The sequence below is a fragment of the Artibeus jamaicensis genome, unplaced genomic scaffold (assembly GCF_021234435.1).
Source record: "Artibeus jamaicensis isolate MK-2021 breed Jamaican fruit bat unplaced genomic scaffold, CSHL_Jam_final contig_391, whole genome shotgun sequence".
Classification (NCBI taxonomy): domain Eukaryota; kingdom Metazoa; phylum Chordata; class Mammalia; order Chiroptera; family Phyllostomidae; genus Artibeus; species Artibeus jamaicensis.
Window position 1 is genome coordinate 8,212,370 of NW_026521814.1, and position 21,559 is coordinate 8,233,928.

A 21,559-nucleotide genomic window follows, 5' to 3' on the forward strand; every position below is an offset into this window, starting at 1 on the left:
CTCCCGGGAGGAGCCGCCAGCACGGAGATCTCCAAATTCTGAGCTCTCATCATGGCGGCGGCGGCCGCGGCGGCCGTCGGGGGGCCGCAGGCGCCCCAACCCGAGCTGCCTGCTCCCGGGCTAGCCCTGGACAAGGCGGCCACCGCCGCGCACCTGAAGGCGGCCCTCAGCCGGCCGGACAACCGGGCAGGTGCCGAGGAGCTGCAGGCGCTGCTGGAGCGGGTGCTGAGCGCGGAGCGGCCGCTGGCCGCAGCTGCGGACGGCGAGGAGGCTGCGGCGGCCGGCAGCGGAGGCGGTCCCGGGGCGGCCGAGGAGGAGGCCCTGGAGTGGTGCAAGTGCCTTCTGGCGGGAGGTGGCGGCTACGAGGAGTTCTGCGCGGCCGTGCGGGCCTACGACCCTGCGGCGCTCTGCGGCCTGGTCTGGACAGCCAACTTCGTGGCCTATCGCTGCCGGACCTGCGGCATCTCCCCTTGCATGTCGCTGTGTGCGGAGTGCTTCCACCAGGGCGATCACACCGGGCACGATTTTAACATGTTCCGCAGCCAGGCCGGGGGCGCCTGCGACTGCGGGGACAGCAACGTGATGCGGGAGAGTGGGTGAGTGGAGCCCTCCCCCGGGGCGGGGGGCGCAGCGGGAGGTCCAGGCTGGGGTTTGGGGAGGCCGGGAATGGGGACCCAGGAGCCGATCCTGAGCTGTCAAGGGGAAGGAGTGGGGGAGGGTGCAGCCACATGGGGATGGAGGTGTCTGAGCTGTCAGCGGTGGAAAGGGGTAGGGAGGAGGGGAGAGCGGAGAGCATGTTTAAGGAACCGGGCTGGGAATTTTCGGGGGAAGACAGGGCGAGTGAATGAGAGCAAGAAGAGAGCCAGTGCTTGCGGTAGGAGGAGGAAAGGATACTTGGGGAATCTGGCATCGAGCTGTCAGTTGTGTACTTGTTGGGAAAGGCTGTGCAAAGCTGCTTGGTTCTGGGAAGAAATAATGATGTGGTTTGGGTTGGCTGGGAGGGGTGTGTGACCGAATTTGGTCGCAGGGTGATGAGAGGCGAGGAAGTGGCCTTGTAACTGCAGGGGCGGACAGCTTGGGGAAAGGACTTCTGAACTGTCGTGTGTCTCTTTATAAGCGAAGGAGCTCTTGAGCTTATGGGGGTTGAGGGAGGAGGGAGTGGGAGGGGCCTGCATGAAAAGTGACTGTTGAGCTGTCAGTTGAGTATTTGGTGTGCTGGAATGACATCTAGAATTGGGCTACTGAGCAGTCAGTTATAGAAATACCCTCCATAACAGAAGAACAAACAGAACACAGAGAATTAGGAGTCAAATGTTAGCTCCTCTCCATTTAAAAGGGCACCTTATTCACTGTCTAATACATGCCATCTTTCTAAAAGGAGACACTCAACAAATGCTTTTTCAATAGGAGCAAGGTACCAGGGTGTTGTGACTTAGGACAAAAGACATTTCAGAGGTTGCAGTGAGTTAAAGAGTTAATACATGTCTAGGGACGCCCTGGGAGAAGAAATAATTTAGTGACGGAAAGATTTTAGCTGGGCAGTAGTTGAAAGAACTTTGGCAAATCCAGTTATTCAAGTTTTTCGAATTTTAGGTCTTGCAGAATATAATCCGTTTAGAAGTGGACACTATTTTCTTTCTGGAGTACTTGTAGGTTACTGTTACTCTAGAATGTATGTAACTAGGTAAAAGCAAGGTTCCTGGGATATTAAACATGAATAAGACATTGATGTACTCCTTAAATAGTTCAGGAGTTAGGGGAGGCTTCTCTGCAGAGGGAATAAGAAAAAAGCTTCAGAAAGGTGTTTACAAATTGTTACCACTAGGTGTTTAAAGATTGTTACCACTACTATAATGTTACTATTAACAACAATAACAGTTGCAGCTAACATTCAAGAGCATGACACTTAAAAAAAAATACCTTTGAGCCCTGGCTGGTGTGACTCAGTTCGGTGGAGCGGCTCAGTTCGGTGGAGCGTGGTTCTATACACCTAAAGGTTTTAGGTTCAGTTCCCAGCCAGGGCACAAACCTGGGTCACGGGGCTCTAATCCCGGGTCGGGATGCCTAAGGGAGGCAGCTAGTCGATGTTTCTTTCTCACATTGACGTTTCTCTCTCTCTCTTTCTCCCTGCTTCCTCTTTCTGTAAAAGCAATGAAAAAATGTCCTCAGGTGAGGATAAAAAATATTTTCAAAAATTAATGTTTGAATAGAAAAAGAATATAGCTAAAAAGTTAAAAAATAAAAGGTAAAAACACATGGTTTGAATGTCCCTCCTATCTTGTTTCCCATCTGCTCAGTTTCTCTTAGTGCAGAAACCAACAAGGATGAATATGTATTTTGATTTTTCAGTCTCTTTTATGCAAAGCATAACATACCAATGCACTGTTCTATACATCTTGCATTTTTTACTTATCTAATAGGTCTTTCCATGTCAGTAAATTGGTGTACTCTATTTAAAAAACCAAAACTGCGGCATGGTGTTTAATGTCATGCATTTGTCATATTTTATTTGATCATTGCTTTTGATGGACATTTGGGTCCAGTATGAGATAAAAAACCTGGTATAGTGTCTTTTTACACCTGTGCAAGAATATCGATAGGATAAATTCTCAAAAGTGGGATTTCCAAATTGACCTCCATAAGGCTTAGTACTAAGCAGAGAATGAGGCTGTTTTCCAACAGCCTTATCAACAGTGTTGTTAAACCTTTGGGTTTTTTTCCATCTATTTGGTAAACAGTGGTCGGATATTAACTGCTTTCCATGATTTAACTCATTTAATCTTCTGCAAATACGAGATTATTGCTCTTGTTATCCCCATTGTACAAAAGAAGAAGGTGGGGCACAGTTTCTAAAAAGGTGCTCACGATTACAGGTAGTGATTTAGGCAGGCTGGTGCTGGAGCCTGACCGCTGAACACTTCTCTCTGCTGCCTCTACAAATAACATTCTTATCTGTATGTCCATTTAATACTGTGTGAGTGTTTTTTTAAACATGCCATTCTCGTTTGGGCCTTTTAAATTCTTTTTAAACTTATATTAAAAATATTATAGGCATTTCAAAACATAGAGAAAGGAGTTGAAACAATTCTTTACTGTTAGTCATTTTTACTTCTTAGACTAGTTTAGCATTTAGGAGCTCCTGAAAGAACTAGGAAGTAATATTGATTCTTTCCTGAATTTTGGAACACAGGGGTAGTTACCATGTTGATCTAGATGAGAAACAAATCTGATGTCTAATTACAGTGCTGCAGTGCAGGAGCTGAACTATGTTACTGAGTTTCTTTGAAGGTACTCATACAGGTTTAGGGCATCCAGGCTCTAGATGGTCCACATACTAATCTTATAGCATTTACCTTTACTGACGTCTCATAGGTAATTTAACCAGTCTGACAACCCTTTATGAGTTGATATATAGCATCCGAAGATGTATTATGGTCTATCTGAAATGTAGAACTATTGCCTATATGTGCCAGCAGTTTCCATGTTCAAATTCATAAAGGACACTGGTCAATTATAAATGGTGTTATGGCTAAATAATTATTGTGAAATATTTACAACTCACTGGGTTGGGCAGAATAATTCTTCTGGGCTACACACCTAATCTACTGTTCTGAGAGACACAGGTGAGGTTAGCCCATACTGCAAGTTAAAAGGCTGCCTCTTGAACCTTTTTAGAACTGGAAACCACGAACAAATTATGTCAGTGTTCCTGGTGGGCAAAGCTGGATTACTCTGGCATGGACAGAATATATTTAACTTTTCTTAACTTTTGATGTTTCTTAAAATCCTTTTAGGTTGCTAAAGATTGGAGATGTGTTGATTTGGGGGTTGTTATTCAAACTGCCCTAGAAGTTTGTAAACCCTATTGTTCAGTAAATTTTAAGGAAGGATTTCACTTTTCTTTGTGTCTGTGTTCTTAGTAAAAGAGAAGAAATCCTGCCATGTTTTAATCCTTTTTCAAGTAGTCTTGACTGTTGTGGGTAGGATTGGAGATGGGGAAGAATCTTAGAGCCCTCACCAACTGTATTACTATTTAATTTTCAAATATGTAATTAAACTAATATGAGGGAAGGGTTCAGTAGTATTGATATAATAAATGTGGTGGTATTAACAAGTATACAAAGCAAAGGAAGAAAACAACTGAGAATTCATTTGTCAGATGAGATCACAAAGGCTATGGAAACTATATATAAATAACTGTGTGTGTAACATCATTGTTTTGCTACTTATAAGTAAGTGCAGACATTGTCACAAATGTTTATAGATGGATCAGCTAAAAAAGTAATGGAAAATGTAAAATAATGTCTGGTTTAGTGTTCTGATGGTAACTAGAAATTGGAATTTTAAACATTTAGTTCTCAAATTCAATGCAGAGGATGCCCATTTTCATGTTCTATCCCATGTGATACATATTTTTGCCTCTTTGCTGGTTCTCCCTTATAGCTTCTAAGTGCCTTAAAAAGTAGGAACCTTATCTAGCTATCACCTGGAAATTAGAGTTTGGCACAGTCTTTTGCACTTAGTAGGTGCTTAGTAAATGTGAGGATTAATTGCATAAAATAGTGGCTGTTGCACCTGAAAATGTGCCCTAAGATTACAATGCTTCAGGCATTGATTTTTAAATCCATGGCATCTTTTTTCAGGCTACTTCAGGGGTAATTTCTTAATTTCAAAAGTAATGCATATTGGTCATAACATAAATAAATGGATAACCTAGAAAGTAAAAGTTCCTATTTCTTCTACTGTACTCCTCAGTGTGAGGTCTCCCTTCCTTTCTTTTGAACTTTGTTAGACATTAAGAGATGTCAGTTATAGTTACTCAGCATTTGTAACTGTTTTGTTGTGGGCAGTTTTTAGGTTATTTGGTCTGCAGCAGTGCCAGACGTGGGAGTAGTGAATGTCTGGGTGAATAGTGTTGTACTGTCTGTACTTTGCATTGCCCCCTAACGTATTCATCGACACTGTCTTATCAGTACACATAGAACAGTTTTATTTTTTTAAGTTAAATAGTACTACATAATATTTTTGTATTTTGTATTTTACTATAATTTTTAAGTTTAGTTCCTTACTAATAGACATTTAAATTGTTTTCAGTCTTAGTGATCTGGCTGGTGTGGCTCAGTGGATTGAGTGCTGGCCTGTGAAACAAAGGGTCGTTGGTTTGATACTCAGTCAGGGTACATGCCTGGGTTGTGTGGGCCAGGTCCCCAGTAGGGGCATGTGAAAAGCAACCACACATTGATGGTTGCCTTTCTTTCTCCCTCCCTAGAAATAAATAAATAAACTCTTAAAAAATAAAATGTTTTCAGCCTTGGGCTAATCCTCCTGGGTTCTTCTGAACACTGTTGCAGGCAGAATGCTTATACCCACTTCTTTGTGTGTATGCATGAGTGTATGTATGAGGATAAATTCCCAGAAGTTATATCTTGGTTAAAGGAAATGTGCATTTTAAACTTTGATTGAGTCCTCCAAAGAAATTAATTTACTCTCCCACCAACACTGTATGAAAGAGCATGCTTCCAGACATCCTAGTCAATATGTGTGGTACTATCAGAATTTCTGGTATTTGTTGATCGGGTAAGTGACAAGTGATGTCTTGTTTCATCTGTTACTCCTCTCCCCACTACCCTCTCCCCCCAAACTGCAGGATTTTGAAGCACATCACAGATACCTTATAATTTAATTGATAAATATTTGAGTATGTATCTCAGTAAAGAGCTGTGAGCTCTTAAAAATAAAACATAGTCTACCCTGGCTAGGTAACTCAATTGGTTAGAGCATCATTTTGATACACCAAGGTTGCAGGAAGAATCACCCCACGAATGCATAAACAAGTGGAATAACAAACCAGTGTTTCTCTTTCCCTCTCCCCCACTTCCTCTCTCTGTCAAATTAATAAATAAAAATTAGAAAAACAACCCAAATATCCATTGACATATGAATGTTAAACAAAATGTGATCTGTATGTAAGATGGAATATTATTCAGCCTTTAAAAGGAATGAAATTCAGTCCAGATTCAAGACTTCTGGTCAAGATGGCAGAGTAAGTAAATGCTGTGCTCATATCCTCCCTTGACCACATCAGAATTACAACTAAATTATAGAACAGCTGTCACTGAGAACCATCCAGAGACCAGCTGAACAAAAGTCCTGTAACTAAGGATATAAAGAAGCCACGTTAAGACTTGAGGAGGGGTGGAATGATGAAGGGGCCGGTCCCACACCCATGGTGTGGTGGTTGAGAAACAGGAAGGATATCTGGCTGTGGAGGTCTCCAGTGAGAAGCAAGGGGTCTCAGCCCCATACTGGGCTCCCAGCCCAGTGAACCTCTGTCAGGAAGAGGAGTCCCCATAACTTCTGGCTTTGAAATCCATTGGGATTTCAGGCTGTGGCTCAGTGAGACAAAGGGCTGCTGGAGTCCCAGGTGTTCTTCCTAAAGGGCCAGTGCATGGACTTAATTGCTCATAGACTCGCTTGCTCTGAGCTCCAATTCTGGGGCAGCAGATCAAAAAGTTCCAGTAACCTACAGGGAGGAGCTGAAATAACTAGTTTCAGTATGCCGACTAGAGAGGCAGGGGTTGGAGTAGCTCACTCCTGGGACAGAGGGTTGGCATTATTTCTTTTTGAGCTTTCCTGCCACCCCCCCCAGCAGGTGCAGGTGGGTGTCAAATTTGAGTTTCTACCAACCTTGCTAACAGTGTTCACCTGCCCTGGTGATTCCTTAAGACCCTGCACCACACAACTTGAGCACATAGCCCAAACCTCTTTCAGCAGCTTTTCCACACTTATGGCTTGTGGACTTTTCATAAAGTCTCTCAAAGCCCCCAGACAAGCAGCATATGGCCCTGGGGTGCCCTGTACCTGTTGCTAAGTGGCTCGAGCCTGGCACTAGTGGCAGCCAACCTTGGTTCACAGCTTAGCCTTTCTCAGGCACCTCAAGCCAAGCACAGGTTACAACCAACTGCCAATCACTTAGTAATGCCTATGAGGTAGCTCTGGGCCAGGCACAGGCAGTGACTAAACTTGGCCAGCAGTAGACCTCCCTAACCCCAGTTCAAGAGTCCCCAAAACCAACATACCTGGTAGGCAGCGTTATACCACACCAGAACACCACCAAACCAGCTCTCCAAATGACACACCCAAAGAGCAGACTTGGCAGCACCAGAGCCCCACTAACGGTAATCCCACTCCATGGGAACAGTCCCTGCACAACAGCTGATTCTCTGTGTCATGGCCAGTCCTCACAGTCAATCATTCTTAGGGTCAATCCCTCCTACTGATGTGCTAACAGCGATCAAGGGTCAACTACAACAGGAGGGCACACACAATCCACACCAGGGAGCCCCTGGGTCAGGGGAGCAGGGAGACTGAGCCACTGGGCCCCACTCAGCCAAGACTGGGGGACCTAGCAGATCTACCTAATACATAGAGGCAAGTGCAGGGAACTAGCCAAAATGAGGAGACAGAAATACATGCCTCAAATGAAAGAACAGGACAAAACTCCAATAAAAGAACCAAAGGAAGGGGAGACAAGCAGTCTGCCAGATACAGAGTTCAAAACACTGACTATAAGGATGCCCAATGAAATTAAGGATGAGTAGATGAATTCAGTGAAAACTTCAACAAAGAGATAGGAAACATAAAATTGGATATAGAAATAATAAAAATGAACCAGTCAGTAATGAAGAATATAGTAACTGAAATGAAGAATAAATTAGAGGGAATCAACAGTAGGTAAAGCGGAGGTTTGAGTCAGTTATTTGGAAGACAGAGTGGCATGAACACCCAATTAGAACAGCAGAAAGAAACAGGAATTAAAAAATGAGGATAGTTCAAGGAACCTCTGGGACAACATCAAATGTACCAAAATTTACATCGTAGGGGTGCCAGAGAGAGAAGAGAGAGAGAACAAGTGGTTGAAAACCTATTCAAAGAAATAATGACAGAAAACTTGCCTAACCTGGTGAAGGAAATAGTCATGTAAGTCCAGGAAGCACAGAGAGTCCCAAACAATGTGAACCCAAAGAGGTCCCCACCAAGACACATAATTACAAGGCAAAAGGTCAAAGACATAGAGAGATTCTTAAAAGGAGCAGGAGAAAAGCAGTTAGATGTCAACAAGGGAGTTCTCATAAGACTGTCAGCTAATTTCTCAATAGAAACTTTGAAGGTCAGAAGGGTTTGGCATGAAATATTCAAAGTGATTAAAAGCAAGGACCTACAACAAAACAATACTGTACCCAGAAGGCTATCATTTACAATTAAATAAAAAGAACTTGCAAGACAAGAAAAAGTTAAAATGAAGTCATCACCACCAAAGCATGATTACAAGAAATGTTAAAGGGGTTACTTTAAGAAGTAGATGGAGAAGAAAAAATAAATGTGAATACTAAAAGATAGTAACTACCTACTTATCAATAATGACATCAAATATAAATGTATTAAATGCTCCAATCAAAAGACACAGGGTGGCTGAATGGATAAGAAAACAAAACCCATACTTACGCTGTCTACAAGAGAGGACACACAAAGACTGAAAGTAAAGGGATGAAAAATATATTTCATGAAAATATAACAAAAATAAAGCTGGGATAGCAACTCTTGTATCAGACAAAATAGACTTTAAAACAAAGGCCGTAGCAAGAGCAAAAGAAGGACATTTCATAATAATAAAGGGATCATTCCAACAAGAGGATATAACTCTTGTAAATATTTACACAGCTAGTGTAGGAGCACCTATATATATATAAAACAAATGTTTATGGACATAAAGGGAGAGATGGACACGAATATAGACATAATAGGGGACTTTAGCATTCCATTGACATTAGTGGATAGGTCATTCAGACAAAAATCAACATCCTTATGTGACATATTAGACAAGATGGATTTAATTAATATTTTTAGAACTATTCACCTCAAAGCACCAGAATATACATTCTTTCAAATGCATACAGAACATTTTCCAGGATAGATAACCTGTTAGGCCACAAAACAAGTCTCAAAACATTTAAGAAGATTGAAATAATATCAAGGACCTTTTCCAATCACAATGGATGAAACTGGAAATCAATTACAAGGATAAAACTGAAAAACACACAAGTACATGGAGGCTAAATAACATGCTATTAAACAATGCAGGGATTAACAACAAGATTAAGGAAGAAATCGAAAGATACCTGGAGACATATGAAAATGAAAACACAATGGCTCAAAACCCAAAGCAGTTCTCAGCCATACAGGCCTACCTCAAGAAAGAAAACTTCCAATAAACAATCTATACTTAATACCTAAAGGAACTAGATAAAGAACAAACAAAGCCTAAAGTAAATAGAAGAAAGGAAATAATAAAGATCAGAGTGGAAATAAGTGAAGTAGAGTCTAAAAGAAACAGTATAAAAAAAATCAACGAAACCAAGAACTAGTTTGTTGAAAAGGTAAACAAAATTGATAAAATTTTCACTAGATTCTTCAAGAAAAAGAGAGAGGATCCAAATAAATAAAATCAGAAATGAAAGAAGTGACATTTGATACCACAGAAATACAAAGGATTATAAGAAAATATTATGTACAATTACATGTCAACAAATTGGATAACCTGGATAAGGAATGGGCAAATTGCCAGAAACCTACAATCGTCTAAAAGTGAATCAAGAAGAAACAGAAAACCTGAACAGACTTACCAGAAACTACTAATGAAATGAAAAAAACTCCCAACAAACAAAAGTACTGGCCCAGCCTGGCTGAGTAGCCTAGTTAGTTGGAGTGTTATTCCATACACCAAAAGGTTGTTGGTTTGATTCCTGGTCAGGGCACATACCTAGGTTATGGGTTCAGTCCCTGACTGGGGAGTGTATGGGAGGCAACCAATTGATATTTCCCTTTCACATCTCTCTCTCTCTCTCTGTCTCTCACATCAATAAACATATCCTTGGGCAAGGATTAGAAAACAGTCCTGGACCAAATAGCTTCACAGGTGAATTTTATCAAACATTTAAAGAATAATAAACACTTATTGTTCTCAAAATGTTCCAAAAAAATTTAAGAGGAGGTAAGGTTCTGAAGCTTATTTTACAAGGCCAGTACTACCCTGATTCCAAAACCAGGCAGATGCATTACAAAAAACGGACATGTAGGTTGATATCTCTGACCATACATGCAAAAATCCTCAATGAAATACTAGCAAACTGAATTCAGCAACACATCAAAAAGATGATACACCATGATCAAGTGAATTTTATTCTTTGGATGGAAGGTTGGTTCAGTATTCACAAGTTAATTAATGTGATACACCACATAAAATATAAGATAAAAAATCATACAATCATATCAATAGGTACAGAAAAAGCATTTGACAAAATCTAACATATATTTATGATAAACAACTCAGCAAAGTAGGGATAAAGGGAACATACCTTAACATAATAAAGGAGATATATGACAAACCCACATCTAATATCATACTTAATGTTGAAAAACTAGTCTTTTTCCTAGCCATAGTAATGAGACAGTAAAAAAGATATAAAAGGCATTCATTTTGGAAAGGAAGAAGTAGAACTGTCATTATTTGCAGATGACATGATACTCTATAGAGAGGACTCTGACGATTCCACTAAAAAACTACTGGAACTGATGAATAAATTCAGTAAAGTAGGGGAATAGAAAATAAATATCCAGAAATTTATTACACTTTTATATACCAATAATGAACTGTCAGAAAGGGGAACTAAGAAAACAATCCCATTCACAATTGCATTAAAAATACCTTGGCATAAATTTAACCAAGAAGGTAAAAGACCTGTACTTAGAAAGTTATGAGACATTGAAGAAAGAAAAGAAATTGATACAAATAAATTGAAGCATATACTATGCTCATGGGTAGGAAGAATTAACATTGAATTGTCCATACTACTCAAAGCAAACTACAGATTCAATGCAATTCCTATAAAAATACCAATGTCATTTTTCACAGAACTAGAAAAAGTAACACTAAAATTTATATGGAACCACAAAAGACCCCAAATAGCAAAAGCAGTACAGAGAAGGAAGAACAGAGTGGAAATACCATGATACCTTTTGTTAAACTCTATACAAGTCTATAGTAATCAAAACAGTATGGTATGGGCATAAAAATAGACACAAAGATCAATGGAAAGTAACAGAGAACTCAGAAGTAAACCAACACCTACATGGTCAATTAATCTATGACCAAAGGGGGAAGAATATACAATGGGGTAAAGACAGTCTTTTCAATAAATGGTGTTGGGAAAATTGGAGGTATACGTGCAAAACAAATGAAGCTAGACCACTTTTATACCACATACAAGAATAAACTAAAAAATGAATTAAAGAGTTAAATGTAAGAACTAAAAGTACATAGCTCCTAGAAGAAAACATAAAAAGCTAACTCTTTGACATCATTCTTAGTAATATATATTTTTTGATATGTCTCCTCAGTCAAGAGAAACAACAGAAAAACAGGTGGGACTACATCAAACGAAAGAGTTTTTGCACAGTGAAGGAAGCTATCAACCAAACAAAAATACAACCTAATGAGTGGGTTAAGATATTCATCAGTAATATGTCTGATTAGGAATTAACATCCCAAATATATAAGGATCTCATAACACTTAATACCAACCCCCAAATAATCCAATTAAGAAATAGACAGGAAACCTGAATAGACATTTCTCCAAAGAGGGCACGGAGATGGCCAATAGGCATGTGAAAAGATGCTCAACATCCCTAATCATCAAGGAAGTGTATATTAAAACCATAGAATGAGATACCACCTCACAACTACCAGAATGGCTGTTATCAGTAAATCTGCAAATATTTGTGAGGATGTAGAGAAAAGGGAACCCTTGTGTTCCATTGGTGGGAATGCTGATTGGTACAGCCACTGTGGAAAATGGCATATAGATTCTACAAAAACTAAAAATAGAACTACCATGTGACTCACCAATTCCACTTCTAGATGTTTATCTGAAGAAATCTAAAACTAATTTGAAAAGACATACGCACCCTTGTTTATGTTCATTACAATGTTAGTTACAATAGACCAAATATGGAAGCAGCCTGTGTCCATTGTCATTAGAATGGATAGACAAGAAGAGGTGCATTTATTCAATGAAACATTACTCTCCCATAAAAAAACAATGAAACCTTGCCATTTGCGACAACACGGTTGGATCTAGAGGGTGTTATGCTAAGTGAAATAAGTTACAGAAAGACAAATACCATGTGATTTCACTTATATGTGGAATCTAAAAAACAAAAATAAACAAAACAGAAACAGACTCGTAGACACAGAGAACAAACCGATGGTTGCCAAATGGGAGGGGGCTTCAGGGGCTAAGTGAACAAGGTGAATGGATGGAGAAGTACGAATTGTCAGTGACAAAATAGTTACAGGGATGTAAAGTACAGCATAGGGAATATAGTCAATAACATCGTGATAGCTATGTGTGATGCCAGGTGGGTGCTAGACTTATGGGGGGGTGTCACTTTGTGAATTACATAAATGTTTAACCACTATATGATACACCTGAAACCAGCATAACAATGAATGCCAAGTGGAAAATAAAACAAAACAAAAGCAAAAAACCACAAAAGCAAACAAAACAAAAAACTGATTTTCAGGAGTTGCCTGATTCAGGAGGGTAGAGGGGGAACCGTGGAGCTTGCTGCTGATTTGGCCACAGACCAGCTGTGTGACTCTCAACAAGTCAACTCCCTGCCAGGACTTCAGTTCCCTCCTCTGTGAAATAAGGGAGTTGAATTAATGAATCCCAAAATCCGTTCCAGCATCCATCTCTGGTGTGGGGAGCTGCTGGAGCAGGGAAGAGCAGTGGGATTATCTTGGATCTCCAAGTAAATGTGCTTCTTCGGAGTTTTGAGTATTAGGGATAAATACAGAAATTTGGGCAGGTTGATTTACCTTTCACCAGGAGTTCTGTGGATATTGGTCCTAAGTTTGAGAGTGAGGTTTACCATGTAATTAATTATAAGCGACATGTTCCCAGGGAGTTAGGGGAATTTAAGTGCAATAATCAGTGTGTGTGTGCTGGCCTGAAACCCAGTTCCAGTCCCTCTCTGCCCTCCACTAGCCATGGTGGGAAGTTGGTGTTGTGGAAGCGTACTCTGTGTTTTTAACATGAAGCTTGTTTTATTTCCTTAAATGCTTAAGTTGAATATCACAGTCATGAGAAAAGTTTGTAGAACATGATATTTTAATTAGAGGCCTTTCGAAATTTTTAACAGTATACTTTATTTCTAGTGATTTCTCAGTATACAACATACAGATTCAATTCTAGCCTTGAGTTCACATTCCCTTTACAAAAAACAAACATAAACCCTCAAACAGATCTCATATATATCTTGAAGTTAGGTTTTATCCAAATGAAGATACTTTATTTTTTATTCATGATCTCAGCTTGTAGCACTTTTAAGATGTTTCTGTGTGAAACTGATGAATAATATTTGCCATTGGAATATTTATAACTGCCATTTCTAATTCCAGAGAAGTTCTATTTTGGAAAACTTTGTCAACAATAATATTTATCATTTATGCTCATGAGTTACTTTAAGCAAAATTAAGAATCTTACTTGCATCTACCTTTCAACTCATCTTATTTGCCAGTCAGTGGACTGCATTTTTGGGCTCAAGTTCAGCCAAGGTTTAATAGCTTCAGGTCTACTGGCCCATCTTCTTTTTAGAGCTGAATTTAGCTCTAGATATAAGAACATTTTACCTGTATACTTGAGTGAAGTTTTAGCAAAATATTTTATTGATTATGCTATTACAGTTGTCCCATTTCCCCCTTTACTTCCCTCCACCCTGCACAACCCCCCCCCCCCCCAGCCACATTTCCCCTCTTTAGTTCATGTCCGTGTGTCATACTTACAGGTTCTTTGGCTTCTACATTTCCCTTACTACACTTACCCTCCCCCTGTCTATTTCTACCTACCATCTATGCTACTTATTCTCCGTACCTTTTCCCTGTCTCTCCTCCTCCTACTCACCCGTTGCTAACCCTCCATGTGATCTCCATTTCTACGGTTCCATTCCTGATCTAGCTGTCCTCTTAATTTGCTTTTGTTTCAAGTGTGGTTCTTAATAACTGTGAGTTTGCTGTCCTTTCACGGTTCATATTTTTAATCTTTTTTTCCATAGATCAGTTCCTTTAACATTTCATATAATAATGGCTTGGTGATGATGAACTCCTTGAACTTGACCTTATCTCAGAAGCACTTTATCTGTTCTTCCATTCTAAATGAAAACTTTGCTGGATAAAGCAATCTTGGCTGTAGGTCTTTGGATTTCATGACTTGAAATACTTCTTTCCAGCCCCTTCTTGCCTGTAAGGTCTCTTTTGAGAAATCAGCTGACAGTCTGATGGGAAGTCCTTTGTAGGTGACTGTCCCCTTATCTCTTGCTGCTTCTACGATTCTCTCCTTCATTTTAATCTTGGCTAATGTAATGATGATGTGCCTTGGTGTGTTCCTTCTTGGGTCCAACTTCTTTGGGACTCTCTGAGCTTCCTGGATTTCCTGGAAGTCTATTTCCTTTGCCAGATTGGGGAAGTTCTCCTTTATTATTTGTTCAACTAAGGTTTCCACTCGTGGCTGTTCCTCTTCCCCTTTTGGTACCCCTATAATTCAGATGTTGGAGCGTTTAAAGATGTCCTGAAGGTTCCTAAGCCTCTCCTCATTTTTCTGAATTTGTGTTTCTTCTTTCTTTTCTGTTCGGTCATTTTTTCCCTCTTTCTGGTCCACTCCTTTGATTTGAGTCCCAGTTTCCTTTTCATTACTATTGGTTTCCTGTGCCTTTCCTTTCATTTCAATTAGTTTAGCCTTCATATGTTCCTCTAATTTGTGACTAAAATCAACCAGTTCTGTGAGCATCCTGATCACCAGTGTTTTGAACTGTGCATCTGATAGGTTGGCTATCTCTTGGTTGCTTAGAAGTATTGGCTCTGGGGCTTTGAGCTGTTTTTCTTGAGCCATAATGTTTTGGTCTGTTCGTGCCTATTACATATGAGGGGTGGAGCCTTAGGTGTTCACCAGGGTGAGGCCACCCAGGTTGCTGGGTGTGACACTGTATGTGGGCGTGGGTCAGAGAGGGGCAGTGGTGTTTGTTCCACACTCTGTCTCGGATTTCAATCCCCTCTGCTGCTTCCCAAAAGCAAATTGGGCCCTTGTGGTGCTGGTTCCCAAATGTGTGGGCTTGTGCACCCTCCAGGACCCTGTGGGTCTCTCCAACAAACTCTCTGTGAGCCTGAGAGCTTCTCCTGGCACCTCAACCCCGAAAATTATTCCAGTTGTTGCTTTTAGGCTTTAATTCCTGTCACTGGGGCCCTAGCCTGCGTGGTCTGTCTCACTGCTCACTCCTTTGCCTGGTTTATTTGTGCATGAATGTGTGACCGTGGTCAGCCAGCCACCTTGTGCCCCCGCTGGGTCTGCTCATTGCCAGCCCACACCTGGGATCTGCCAACTGCCGCCTGCGTGACTGGGTTGGTCTGGCAGCCACTGCTTTTTCCTGTGCTACCCCGCTCAGCCAGCCACTGACTCTACCTCTCTTATCTGTATGGATAAATGGTTCGTTGTTATCGGACTTCCATACAGTTCAATTTTCTGTGTTTTGGTTGCATTTTTGTTACTAAAACTTTGTTGTCTTTAAACTTGGTTGTGTGAGGAGGCACAGTGTTTCCACCTGCGTCTTCCTTCATCTTGGCCGGAAGTCAAGCCTTCAGTTTCTGATTCTGGGCAGCATCCACTCCTGGGGAAGGTGGCTCCCCTCCACCAGATTTTTGCCAATGGGAGCCAGGGTCCAAGACTGGGTGGTGGTGGCCTCTGGGAAGGCGGGTGGAGCTGATGGGGGTGGGAAGCACTCGGGCTGCTATTGATTTTTTTATATTGATCAAGCAACCTTCTGAAGTCTCTTCTAGTAATTATTGTTGCCATTTAATTTAATTAGAAGGACCATTTAGCTTGGAATTCTGTTGTAGCTTTATTGAAATATAATTGACAAATTAAATTATGTAAGTTAAAGTGTATAATAAGATGATTTAATAAATGCATATATTGCAAAATGAATAGTATAATAAGGTCAGTTAACACATCTATCATGTTACGTGATTACCTTTTTATCTCACTAAAATTCATGTATACAACACAGTGTTGTTAACTATAGTCACCGCCCTGTATATTAGATTACTGCAAGTTATTTTATAACTAAGTTTGTAAAATAAGCTTACAGATTTTATACTCTGTGATGAATAACTCCTTATTTCCCTTACCCTGCAGTCCCTGGCAACTACCATTCTATTCTCTGTTTCTGTGTATTTGACTTTTTCAGATTTCCACATATATGTTTTTTTCTGTCTGACTTATTTCACTTAACATTATGCTGTCCAGGTTCATCTATGTGGTCACAAATTGCAAGATTTTTTTCCAATTTATTTTTTATTAATTTTATTTTATTTAATAAATTACTTTACTGTTGTTCAATTACAGTTGTCTGCATTTTCTCCCCACCCCTCCCCACCACCACCTCCAAACCCACCTCCCTCCCTTGCTTCCACCCCACCCCTTGCTTTTGTTCATGCATCCTTTATAGTAATTGCTGAAAACCCTTCTCCCCATTGTCCCCTTCCCCCCTCCCCTCTGGCTATTGTTAGATTGTTCTTAATTTCAATGTCTCTGGTTATATTTCATTTGCTTTTTTCTTTTGTTGATTATGTTCTGATCAAAGGTGAGATCATATCGTATTTGTCCCTCGCCACCTGGCTTATTTCACTCAGCATAATGCTCTCCAGTTACATCCATGCTGTTGGAAAGGGTAGAAGCTCCTTCTTTTTCTCTGCTACATAGAATTCCATTGTGTAAATTGTGCCATAGTTTTGGGTCCACTCATTTGCTGATGGGCACTTAGGTTGCATCCAGCACTTGGCTATTATAAATTGTGCTGCTATGAACATTGGGGTGCATAGGTTTTTTTGTATTGGTGTTTCAGGGCTCTTAGGGTATAATCCCAGCAGTGGAATTGCTGTGTCAAAAGGCAGATTCATTTTTAGTTTTCTGAGGAAATTCCATACTGTTTTTCACAGTGGCTGCACCAGTCTGTATTCCCAATTGTGCACTAGGGTTCCCTTTTCTCCACATCCTCTCCTGCACTTGCTTGTTGATTTGCTAATGATGGCCATTGTGACCCGGGTGAAGTGGTATCTCATTGTAGTTTTATGTTTTATTCTTTTATTTTAAAAAGTATTTTATTTATTTTTAGAGAGTCGGAGTGGAGAGGGAAAGAAAGGAAGAAACATCAGTGTATAGTTGCCTCTCCAGTGCCCCCCACTGGGGACCTGGCCCATAACCCAGGCATGTGGGTTATGGCAGCCCTTTGGTTCACAGGCTAGCACTCAGTCCACTGAGCCACACCAGCCAGGGCTCACTGTGGTTTTAATTTGCACTCTCTGATGACTAGTGATGTTGAACATTCTTTCATATGTCTGTGTACCCTCCATAGGTCCTCCCTGGAGAAGTGTCTGTTCAAGCCCTTTGCCCATTTTTAAATTGGATTGTTTGTGGTGTATGATCTTTTAATGTGCTGTTGAATTTGTTTTGCTAGCATTTTTAAAGAATTTTTGCATCAATATTCATCTGGGATATTGGCCTGTAATATTCTCTTCTTGTAGTATTCTTGTATGGTTTTCATATGAAGGTATTGCAGTAGTTCTTCCTCTTTATTATTTTGGAAGAGTTTGAGGATTAGCATTAATTCCTATTTAAATATTTGATGATATTCTCCAGTGAAGTCATCTGATCCTAGGCTTTTCTCAAATGAGTTATTTTTGATTACTGATTCAGTTTCCTTATTATTGGTCTGTTCTGTTTTTTCCCATTTATTTAGTTTTATCAAATTGTATATTTTGAGAAATTTACTCATTTCTTCTAGGATGTCCAATGTGTTGGTGTATAGTAATAGTTCATAGTAGTGTCTTATGATATTTTGTATTTCTGTGGTATCAGTTGTAATTCTTCTCTTTAATTTATAATTTTGTTAATTTGAATCATCTTGCTTTTTCTCATATTTAGTCTAGTTAAAGATTTGTCTTTTTCAAAAAAGCAACTCTTAGTTTTATTTATCTTTTCTGTTTTTTATTGTCTTTTATTTATTCCTGCTCTACTCTTTATTTCCATCTTACTGTTAATTTGCACTTATTTTTTCTTCTTTTTCTAGTTCCTTACTGTGTTTGGTTAGGTTGTTCATTTGAGATCTTTCTTATTTTTTAATGTAAACCTTTATGAATGATATGATTATTTTTATAATGTCTTTTTCTTCATCCTGTAGGTTTTGGTTTGTGTTGTTTTATGATATTTTAAAGTTTTTTTTTCTGATTTCTTCTTTGACCCATTGGTTTAGGAGTGTTAATTTCTATCTATTTGTGAGTATATCCCAGCTTTTCTTCTTTTACTGATTTCTAGTTTAATACCTTTGGTTTCAGAAAGGATACCTGATATACTTTCATTCTTGACTTTTAAAGACTTGTCTTATGGCCTTTCATATGATCTTTCTTCAAGAATGTCCTGTTTCATTCTTGAGAAGAGTGTGTATTCTGCTGCTGTTGTTGGATGGACTGTCCTGTATATGCCTGTTAGGTTCATTTGATCTGTAGTTTGTTCCAGTCTGCTGTTTTCTTATTAATATCCTCTCTGGATATCATTGTTGAGAGTGGAGTATGCAGTCCCCTATGGTTTTGTATTAATGTTTATTTCTCCTTCTAGTTGTGTTAATATATTTTTTTATATACTGAGGTACTCTGATGTTGGGTGCATAAATATTTAACATTGTTATATCTTCTTGATAAATTGACCCCTTTTTCATAATGTAATATTTTTCCTTGTCTCTTGTCACCATTTTTGACTCAAAGTCTAATATGTCTGATGTAAGTAGAGCCCCTCCTGTCCTCTGGTTACCATTTATTTGAAATATTTTCCCCATCCCTTCACTTCAGCCTGCCTGTGTCCGAAAAGCTAAAGCAAATCTCTTGTGGGCAGTATAGTATATTATTGGATCTTATTATTTTTTATTCATTCAGTGTTTCTGTATTTTTAAATTGGAAATTTAATCCATTTACATTTGTAATATTTATTGATAGGTAAGGACTTACTGTTGCCATTTTGTTATTTTCTGATTGTTTATTAGTTCCTTTTTTAATTTTTCTCTCACTGTCTTCCTTTGTCATTTAGTGATGTTTTAAAAAATTGATTTTTGAGAGAGAGAGGAGTGATATAGACACTGGTGCACAGTGTCTGCGGCATTGTGGATGAGATGAGACAAATTCACACAGACTACAAAAGTTGTGGAGAAAAAGCAATGACAAGGCTGCTCTCTAAGTGAGTGAGAGGGTGGCCCTGTCCCTTGTTTGGACAATCTTTTATTGCTTTTCTGGGCATATTACATTGAGGATGGTCCTCATTTACTATGCATAGGTTCACTTTAGGTGGTTACCTTTTACAGAAAACAAAGGAGAGGATGTTTTTAATTACATAAAAAAGTAGGTATTTGCAAATGTAAAGGGAAAAGTGGTTGAACTGGTTACACTTGTCCTTGGGAGGTTTAGCATAGATTTTAGGAAGTTACTTTCAAGATATGCAGTAAATGTTTGCTGCCTCAATTCAGGGTGAGGGAGTTTTAGCAAAAAGCAAGCCTCAAAGCAGCCTACGTACAATGCAGTCCTGATTCCCCACAGGAGAACCTATTCGTGGGTGTGGGTCCTGTGTGCCAGACTTCACTTTCCACTGGCCTTTCTGAGTGGAGGCTGGGCTACATTTCCCACACCATGCAGAACAGTCTCCAATAGAGGAAGCTAAAGGGGAGGGGGAGAGAGAGATCAATTTGTTGTTTCACTCATTTATGTGTTATTTCACTAATTTATGCATTCATTGCTTGATTCTTAAATGTGCCCTGACTGGAAATTGAACTCACAATCTTGGCATATGAGAATGATGCTCTAAGCAACTGACCTCTGGACTAGGACGATTTGGTGACTTTTTGTGGTGGCATACTTTTATTTGTTTTCCTTTTTTTTTTGTATTTCTGCTACAGATTTTACTATTGTGGTTACCATGAGTCTTATATAAAATAACTTATAATAAAAGATTATTAAAGTTGTACTAACCTTTTAAAAGGTGATAATAACCTAAATCTCTGTAGTTTTACTTCTCCCTGTTCACCTTTTAGGTTATTGATGTTACATTTTTATATCTTTTTATATTATGTATCCATTAACAAATTTTTGTAGTTATAATTATTTTTAATATGTTTGTTTTTCAAACGTTTATATAAGAGTTACAAGTGATTTACATACCACTCCTGCAATATTAGAAAATCTGACTTTGACTGATTACATCTTTACCTTTACTGGTGAGTTTTGTTTGCTCCTGTTTTTACATTGTTAATTAGCTTTCTTTTATTTCAGCTTTAAAATTCACTGTAGCATTTCTTATGCCATGTCTAGTAGTAATGGATTTCCTTAGCTTTTTTGTTTGGGAAAGTGTTTATGTCTCCTTCATTTCTGAAGCAGCTTAGCTGGTCATAGTATTCTTGGTTAGCAGTTTTTTTCCTATCACAATATTGAATATATCATTCCACTCTCTCCTGGTTTTCGATCTTTCTGCCGAGAAAACCATTATAGATTATTGGGGGCTCTCTTGTTTGATTGTTTGCTTTTCTTTTCCTGTTTTCATATTTTTCTCTTTGTCTGTGACATCTTAATTATAATGTGTCAGATTTTTCTCTTTGTGACTTTGGCAACTTAATTATAATGTGTCTCCGTGCAGCCCTCTTTGGATTCAACCTGGTTAGGGACTTTAGGGCCTCACGAACTGGATGTTTATTTCTTTCCCCAAATTTGGGAGTTCTCAGCCATTACTTTTTTTTTTTTTAAGATTTTATTTATTTATTGGTTTGTTTATTTATAGAGAGGGGAAAGGAGGGAGAAAGAGAGGGACAGAAACATGTACAAGAGAAGCAAAGATCTGTTGCCTCTTGCATGCCCCCAACTTGGGACCTGGCCTGCAACCCACACATGTGCCCTGACTGGGAATCGAACCAGCAACCCTTAGGTTCACAGGTTGGCACTCAGTCCAGTGAGCCGCACCAGCCAGGGCTCAGCCATTACTTTTTAAATTGACTTTTGGTTACCTTCTCTCTTATTTCTTTGTAATTTCCATTACCTTATATTATTTCTTTGAATGGTGTCCATAAGTCCTCTTGGCTTTCTTCACTTTTTGTAATTTTTTTTTCTTATAGTGCAGAAATGATAGCAATGAATTCTTTCAGATATTGTCTGAAGAGTTTAATCCTCAGCTTTGAAAGATATTTTCTCTGTGTGAGGAATTTTAGATTCACAGGTTTTTTTTTCAGTCACTTTTAAGTATGGCTCTCCATTGCCTTTTGCCTTGTACAGTTTCTGATGATAAGTCCACTGTCATTTGTGTCTTTGTTGCTCTGTACATAATGGATCATTTTCTTCTGGTTGATTTGAAGATTTTT

General features: G+C 39.3%; 1 protein-coding gene across 6 annotated transcripts in view; it reads left to right on the forward strand.

Annotated features, from left to right (window-relative positions):
* Nucleotides 1-21,559, forward strand: part of UBR3 (ubiquitin protein ligase E3 component n-recognin 3) — a 192,857-nt gene continuing 171,298 nt past the window's right edge. For all 6 annotated transcript variants that reach the window (XM_053665019.1, XM_053665021.1, XM_037140665.2 and 3 more), the window contains exon 1: nucleotides 1-596. In XM_053665019.1, the coding sequence (XP_053520994.1) occupies nucleotides 52-596 (545 nt within the window). In that variant the 5' untranslated portion in view covers nucleotides 1-51. The remainder of the gene's footprint in view (nucleotides 597-21,559) is intronic.